The sequence below is a fragment of the Myiozetetes cayanensis genome, unplaced genomic scaffold (assembly GCF_022539395.1).
Source record: "Myiozetetes cayanensis isolate MyiCay16 unplaced genomic scaffold, myiCay2020 scf5-8, whole genome shotgun sequence".
NCBI classification, from domain to species: domain Eukaryota; kingdom Metazoa; phylum Chordata; class Aves; order Passeriformes; family Tyrannidae; genus Myiozetetes; species Myiozetetes cayanensis.
In genome coordinates, this window is record NW_026087742.1 from 115,877,261 (window position 1) to 115,885,553 (window position 8,293).

At 60.4% G+C, this 8,293-nt stretch overlaps 1 protein-coding gene across 1 annotated transcript; it reads right to left on the bottom strand.

Annotated features, from left to right (window-relative positions):
• Positions 1-5,380: 5,380 nt before the first annotated feature.
• On the bottom strand, positions 5,381-7,700 carry OLIG2 (oligodendrocyte transcription factor 2). The gene is made up of 2 exons (XM_050332877.1): positions 7,657-7,700; positions 5,381-7,354 (listed from the first exon to the last, which is right to left on the bottom strand). The coding sequence occupies exon 2, from the start codon at positions 7,313-7,315 to the stop codon at positions 6,437-6,439; it is 879 nt and encodes a 292-aa protein (XP_050188834.1). The 5' UTR covers positions 7,316-7,354; positions 7,657-7,700; the 3' UTR covers positions 5,381-6,436.
• Between the last annotated feature and the right edge of the window lie 593 nt (positions 7,701-8,293).

The following is an 8,293-nucleotide window of genomic DNA, read 5'->3' on the forward strand; positions in this document are numbered from 1 at the left end:
AAGACATTTTTATATAGTTTTTCTTAATGAGCCCCCTTTTTTCCTCATCATAACTGAGGAAAATGACTTATCAAAACTCTAACTTAGCCTTAGGAAAACTTCATGGAGTTTCATGGAAGATTCTCCTCACTTCTGATACTGAAGAGAGTTTGTCTTTATATTCCAGTGTGGGAGGTATTTACACTTTGGATTGCCTGATGATTTAAACCCCACATCTATAAAAAGTGGGCAATTACCAGACTTCTCTTTTTTTTACATATTTAGACCTCAGTCCCTAGAGAGAGGTTTTTAGATGTGTTCCATTTGTCCACTAAAAGAAGTTATCAGTGTATTACTGCAGTTTCCTTGTTCATCCATTATTTAAGGCTGGATTCCTTCTAATGAAGCAAACTTTGGGTGTTCTAACAGCAAATCAGAATGCACCTAAATACCTCATGGCCTTTTGCAGAGGTGGAGCTGACACAGGCTCATGTCTCTGTTGCCATCATTATTGTCTCCCTTTAATTTTTAGTAGAGATATTTAAAAATTATTAAATTGTAAGTTCAGTTTGGGTGATGCTGTGAAGCCCAGAGAGTTGGCAGCCTGTGTCCAGGGATTGCTCTGAACCCCCACCTGCCTGGCTGGCAGTTTGGAAAGGGAGTGGAGCCAGGCTTTGGGAAAACCTCCCTTCCCATCTCAACTCATAAGTGGGCAACCAGGTTTTCAGGGCTGGGGTTTGGTCCTGGTGGGACAAGGACGGTCCCACACTCTGCTCAGTGGTGCCAGTGACAGGATGAGGAGCAATAGCCAGAAACTAAAACATAAGTTCCACCTCGACATGAGGAAGAACTTCTTTGCATGGAGGGTGGCAGAGCCTGGAACAGCTGCCCAGGGAGGCTGTGGAGTCTCCTCTCTGGAGACATTCCAACCCCACCTGGACATTTCCCTGTGTCACCTGTGTCACCAGGTGACCCTGCCTGGGCAGGGGGTTGGACTGGGTGATCTCCAAAAGTCCCTTCCAACCCCAGCTCTTCTGGGGTTCTGTAGTAACTCTTCTGCAAATCTGGCCCTCAGCTGTGCCTGAGCATTCAGAAATAATCTGGGTGATGCTGAGTCACAGGCTTGGAGGTCTCTGTCCCACCCAGAGATGGAAATTCCACCCCAACACAGAAAAATCTCAGCTCTGCTACAAGAACTGGTTTGCAACACCAAGTGAGAGCTGCTGGCACCACCAGAGGCTGTTGGACTCCTGGTAAGCTGGTGCCCTGTGGACCATCCTCCAGGGTATGGCTCACACAGTACATGGGACTTCAGTCTTTCACCCCTGGAAGTGTAAAAACCAGCCCTGTTTTCCAGCAAGGGTCAAACAGCATCCCAGGGCTGTGCATCCCAGGGCTGTGACTCCCAGGGCTGTGCATCCCAGGGCTGTGACTCCCAGGGTTGTGCATCCCAGGGTTGTGCATGCCAGGGCTGTGCCTCCCAGGGCTGTGCCTCCCAGGGCTGTGCATCCCAGGGCTGTGCATGCCAAGGCTGTGCATCCCAGGGCTGTGCATGCCAGGGCTGTGCCACAGCGCTTGTCTCTGGAATGTCACCCCAGTTCCCACATCCAGCCCCCTGAGTCTGCCATGGGGACATTGCAGGGATGTCCAGGGGTAGTTTGACCCCAGAATATCAGTGGGATGAGGCTTTTAAGGGGGAAATGAGTATTTTCTGTCTCCAACTTCTGCAGATGTGTGTAAGCTGTGCTTGTGAACCTCCCCCTGCCAGTGGTTCCTGCTCTGAGCCTGCCCTGGTTTGTATTACTGGGGAGAGGTTTGGAGCTAAAGCAGAACCAAGTTTTTCCATCAAGGCTGATTTCAGAAAGCTGTTGAGGGGGATTTGGATGCTCACTCTGAACATTCACTCCCATGAAGAGGAAGGGAACCTGCAGTCCCACATAGGAGCTCTGACAGATCCCATCACACAGGACTGAACTGGCAGCAAGCAGAGCTGGTGCCCTGGTACCTCCCTGAGGAGGAGAAATGGCTCAGTCAGGGGTTTGCTGCAGATTTTGGGCTACTCAGCTTAAAATTTGCCGGGTAGAGGATGAAGAAATTCCCTGCTGAAACGAGACAAGAACAGCAGGGGATAAAGGTGGAGGAGCTGCCTCTGTGCTCTGACATGGCCAAGCTTTCCTCCCCTTGGGCTTCCCTGATGCCTTCCAGTTTCTAACTGAAATGTGCTGAGAGAATCAGGGAATGATTTGGGTGGGAAGGGACCCCCAAAGCCCATCCAGTGCCACCCCTGCCACGGGCAGGGACACCTTCCACCAGCCCAGGGTGCTCCAAGCCCCGTCCAACCTGGCCTTGGACACTTCCAGGGATCCAGGGGCAGCCACAGCTGCTCTGGGCAACCTGTGCCAGGGCCTGCCCACCCTCCCAGGTGTTCTATACAGCGAACCAACATTTCCCGGTTCTCAGTCTGAAGCCATCACTCCTTGTCCTGTTACTGCAGCTCCTGGTGCCCCTCTCTGCACAGTCTGTGCCTGGAGGGCTGGGGGGGGAAGAGGAGGAGGAAACCAGAAGAGAGAAAGGGGAAGTGGGGAAGGAGGGAAAGAGAAGGGAAAGCAGGGAGAAGGCTGGGAAGGAGAAAGGGAAGGAGAGAGGGGATGAGTGGGTCCGTAGGAAGGAGCCGGCTCATACACTGGGATATGCAAGGATGAGCTTCCTCCTTCTGTCGGGACAGGTACAGACAGACTCCGAGACAGCCTGGAAAAAAGCAGGAGGAGGCCGAAGGGAAGGGTCTGTGTGGCTTGCATGGAAAACAAGTTTAAATTCAGAGGAACAGGGATCAGCTGGGCGCTAAGAATTAGGGGGGCTACTCGGGCTGCAGGAAGGGCTGGGGGCTGCAGGAAGGGTTGGGGGCTGCAGGAAGGGTTGGGTGCTGCCTGCAGGTCCCTCCTGAGGCACAGGTGACCCCCGGCAGAGCCCCCCGGTGTGCACCGACCATATGTGCTGCCCCCCCGCCCGTAACCCGACCCGGCCGGAGCCGCGGGTTCACTGCGGGCGGTGCCGTCGGGGGAGCCCCGCGGGCTCTCCCGGGAGCGGGGGAGCATATGGGGAGCAGCGCGGGCGGGAGGGCCCCGCAGGACGACTAATCCCATTTGCAGGTAGCCCCTGGGAAGGGGCCGGGGGGGCACAGCTGGAGGTCCGGCCCGGCTCGGCCGAGGGACTGGCACAGCCCCGGCGCTCCGGGGGAGGATGCGAAGCCTCAGCCTGCCGGGCAACGGGGCGGGGGTGATGCCCTCCCTGCTTTTGCCCCCGGTGGGGATGAAATGCCCCCGCAGAAAAGCGGGATCCCCACGATTCCCCCCACCCCTCCCGGGGCGCTGCTGCCCGTCGGGGCTGCCCGGGACCACCTGTTAGCGGAGGGAAAGGCCCTCCGGGTGGGAGCCGGGCAGGCAGACGAGCAGGATTTACCAGCTTCTGGCCACTGCCGACTTTTGCATCTGTCAGGGTGCTAATTATTGCCTTTAATAGAGACAAAGAACAGCTCCTAATGATGCTCCCTCTAATTCTCACCTGCTCCTGCCCTTCTTCCGCAGCAGCGCTCCCTCGCCGAGCCCTGCTAATTGGGAAAGCTGCTCTGCTTATTGCGGCCTCCCCGCGCGTGGGGGGGTGGAGGGCTCTGCTAACGGGGCTCCGGGAGCCAAACCGGGGCAGGGCGGCTGCATCCCACGGCTCTGGCCTGTCGGGAGCTCCCCATCCTGGTCCCAGCGGCGCTCAGCACCCCCGGACTGCCGCGGGCTCGGCGAGGAGCTGGGGAGAGCGAGGTGGTCTTTGCCCCCTCCCCGCCCGGCCCGGCCCGGCCCTCGGCTGGCAGCAGAGCCTGCCAGAAGGGCTCCTGTCGCGGGGACCGTCCCAAGGCGCTGGCGGACACCTGGCTGTCCGCTCCCCCCTCTGCCCGCCTTCCTCCCCTCCCCACCGCGGGAGAAGTCAGGAGAGGGGGAGCTTGTGCTGCAAGGATCGCCTTCAAAGCCGCAAAACCGGCGCTCTGAGGGGCAGCGCCGGCGCCCCCCCGGCCACTCGGGGTGGGAGAAGGCTCCTGGCGATCAGCGATGCTCGTCGTTGGTCCCCGGGGCTTCGTCCCCCCGTTGCCAAAGGGGTTTTGCTGGGGAGGGGCGTTTCCCTCCGGGGCTCGGGCGAGCTTGGGCTGGGTGTCATCGTAGAAGAACGTTGGGATGTTTCTTATAGTCGCTGGGGTGGGGGTCACTCTCTCCGAGCCCGCTTCCCTTTCCTGAGGGGTGGCAGGAGGATGGAGCGAAGCCGACAAGGCAGAGGCTGGAGGGGCAGGGGCCGCCTCGCTCCCGGCGCGGACCCCAACCCGCCCCGGCCGCCGGGACCGCCCCGTTTTACACCAAAAAAAGAAGTCCCCGGGAGCGGACTCGCTCTCGTTCCCCTGTGGGTATCTGTGCGCTCAAAACTCCTCCATGCCCCGTGGTAATGCATAACTAATTCTGTAGTTATGCGCAGGTAGCCAGCTGCTTATTTTAAATAGCTGTCTTGTCTCGGTCTAGAGAGAGAGAGAGAGATGGGAAAGGATTTGCTGGGGCAGGGATGCGGGTTTTGGGATCTCTTGCCCACCCGCAGCCCCGAGAGCGATGCGGGACCGGCCTCGCCGGGGCGGGCGGCGGCACCGTCGGAACCTCCGCCCGTCCCAGCGCCCCCCCGGGGGCTGCCGACCTCCTTTTCCTCAAAAACACGGGATTCCTTGGGCTGTTCCCCTTCTCCTCCCTGCAGGAAAGGGGAAGCCAGAGGCTGCTCCGCACCCTCCGTGCGTGGAGCCCTTTCCTCGGACCGTGCGAAATATTTCCTGCCCAGATACCCGCCCAGAACTGCTAAAATACACCGGCGCGAGAGACACGATCGACTTCGGGAGGGAAAAAAAGAAGGGGCTGTCCCCAAATAATTTTCCTTTCCCTTTTCGCGGATTCTCGTTTGGAGGGTGTTTGGTTGAAGGTCAAGTGCGCAGGAGCCATTACAGGCAGCAAACTCCCCACCGCCAAGTTTAATGTTTCCTCCCCGAATTAATGTTTAATTCATATTTAATTAATATTTAGCCCCTGCCAAGCGCTGGATTCGATGGACAAAAATTTTCCCATTCCGAACGCGATACCAGCCGCTTTTTTTCCTTGCCGCCCTGAATCTGCGGCGAACAAATGGGGAAGGAAAAAAAAAACCAACAAAAACCCCAAACCCAGCCCCCAAACGATTTCCATTAGCCGGCGAAGCAAACTAACAAAACACTTGGGGAAAAGGCAAGGATGCGCCTAAAGATGTTCCCATCCCTTCCCCACCTGCCTCTGCCTCTCCAGAACAGCGAGGAAAAGGACATTTATTTAAAATGCTTTTTGTTGGTTGGTTTTGTTTGTTGGTTTTTTATTTAAAATCTCAACAGTGGATCACTTTTTTTTTTTTTTTTTTTTTTGCAACCAAACAAGTAATAAATATTATTTAGCAACTTTTTTTTCCTTTTCTTATTTTTTTTTTTACAAAAATAAACAGATGATAAAATCTCTGCAAGGGGCAGCGATAAGAAAAGTTGTTATTTCAGAAACAAGCCCAAGTTCTCAGTATTGCAACACGGACAGGGTGAAAGTTCCTACACAGAAAGAGCATTAAAGAGTTGAAACTTTGTTAAAGGTGGCACGAACGGAAAAAGAAACAAACCAAACGTGTTATTCGCTTAAAAGAAAAACAACCCAACAAACCCCAAGAACCCAAACCAACGAAAACAAGGCAGACCGACCCCTTTTTCACTCATGAGGCTGACACAGGACAAGTGCACGGACGGAAAGCTCAGGCAGAGCGGACTCGCGTCGTTATTGGTATATTTACAAATCCCGAAGCGGAAAGAAAACCGACAAAAGGAAAAAAAAAAAAAAAGAAAAGAAAACGGCGGGAAGGGGAGCGGGGAAAGTGGGAATAAACTGACTTTCCCGGCGACACTTCCAGCCGGAGCCCCGCTGCCACCGGCCAGCGCCGGGTGCCCCGGAGATGGGCTTTCCGGGCAGGAATGTGACTCAGGAACGGTTCCAAAGGCTCTACGTGTAGAAACGAACCCGGGAGAGGGGAGGGAACAAACAGGCAAACAAATAAACGAGCAAAAGCCCCTCTGCAGTTTTGGTTCCTCCGTTCGCGGCGAGCCCAGGGACCACCCTGCCCTCCTGGCGAAGCCATCGGTGGCGTCGAAGAATTAAAAGGAGAGAAGATGCGCGGGGCTTTGCTTGTGCCGGGCTGGTTTTCCCCGCCGTTCGGGGAGCGGGGCAGACCCGGGCCGGGCTCCGAACCCTCCCGCCGCCCCTCCGCCGGCCCCGGGCGCGGAGCGGGGGGGACCCGCTGCCTCTGGGGGGAGCGTTTGTAGGTCCTGGAGGTGCCGGCGCGGCGCGGGCGCGGCGGGGCGGCCCCGCCGAGGGGCTCATTTGGTGTCGGTGGCTAATCTGGGCAGGCTGGCCGTGCCCATGCCGGAGACGTGGTGGTGCGGCGGGGCCGACACCTGGCACATGCTGCAGGGGCACGGCATCCCCCCCCAGTGCTGGAAGCCGCTGCCCAGCGGGGCGGCGGCGGCGGCGGCCGAGGGCGACTTGAGGAGCCCGTGCGGGGGCCGGATGGAGCTGACGGCAGAGAGGCCGGAGCCGGGCAGGGAGGCGCTGGAGACGGCGGCGGGGGGCAGGATGGGGTGGTGCACGGGGTGCGAGGCCGGGTGGGCCGGGTGGCCGGGCAGAGGGGCGGAGTGGGCGCCCATGCCGCCGGGGCAGGCGGCGGGGTGGAAGCCGGCGTGGTGCCCGCCGTAGATCTCGCTGACCAGGCGCTTCATCTCCTCCAGGGAGTTGGTGAGCATGAGGATGTAGTTGCGCGCCAGCAGGAGCGTGGCGATCTTGGAGAGCTTGCGCACCGACGGGCCGTGGGCGTAGGGCATCACCTCCCGCAGCCCGTCCATGGCGATGTTCAGGTCGTGCATCCGCTTGCGCTCCCGACTGTTGATCTTCAGCCGCAGCTGCTGCAGCTCCGGCTCCGTCATCTGCTTCTTGTCCTTCTTGGAGGAGGAAGAGGAGGACGAGGAGGAGGACGACGACGAGGACTTGAAGCCCAGCTTGTCCACCACCACCACGCCCGCAGCGCTCATGGCGCTGCGCAGCTCCGCGCTCAGCTCCGGTGGGGAGTCGCTCTGCGTGGAGCTGGACACGGTGCCGCCCGTGAAGCCCCCGCCGCTGCCTTTATTCCTGGCCGTGAGGAAGAGGTCATCGGGCTCCGGGGAGGACGGGCGGCTGGAGACCAGGCTGGCGTCCGAGTCCATGGCCCGGCGGGCGGGGCGGCGGCGCGCACCGGGCTCTGCCTGCGGGGAGGGGAGAGAGCCCGCGGGCGGCCCCGCGTCAGCGCCCGCCCAGACTCGCCGCGGCCCTGCCGCTCGCCCGCCCCCTCGGGGAGCCCGGTCCGCGGGGCCGGGGAGCGGCTCCCCCGGCGGGACGGGCCGCGCTGCCCGCCCTCTCCTCGCTGAGGGGGGCACCTCTCCTCCCGTCCCGTCCTATCCCGTCCCTTCCCATCCCATCCCATCCCGTCCGGTCCCGTCCCTCCCTTGGCTCCTCTCCTCCGGGCCGGGGGTCGGGGATGCCGCGCCGGGGGCGCGGGGGCACTCACCGTGCGCGGGGCGGCCGCGGGGAGGGCGCGCCGGGACGGGCGAGCTCGGCAGCAGCGCGCACCTTGCGGCGGCCGCCGCGGCCGCTTTATAGCCGCGCCGGGGAGGAACGATGTCACCGGGCGGGAGGGGGCTGCGCCAATCCGCGGCGGCGGCGGGGGCGGCTGATGTCACCGGGGCCGCTCCGGCTCGGTGGGGCGGGCGGACGGGGGCGACGGCCGGCGGCGGCGCGGGGAGCGCGGCGGGGGGGCGCGGTGGGGGAGGGACTTTTGTCAAATCCGTAATAAAATGCAACAATGACAGCGCCGGGAACAGCTGTTGGGGGGGCGGGACGGGACGGGGACGGGACCAAACAGCCCCTGGCTGCCGCCGGCACGTCGGTGTTTCCCTGCGCCCCGTCCCGCCCCGCCGGGGACCGCTCAGCCACACGCACCGGGCGGCCGGCGCTGCCCCCGCGGGTGTCCCCTCCTGCCCCCAGCCCGGGCGTTATTGCCCCGTTAAGTGCATCAAAGGGAGGCGCAGAAAAGAGTGATTTCGACCACTCTGTTCTCCACGAGCGAGTTTACCGGCGGAGCCCCCGGCTCCGGCCACGCGACAACCTGGAGAAGTCTGGAAGAGGCCACCTAAAGCTACCCCCAG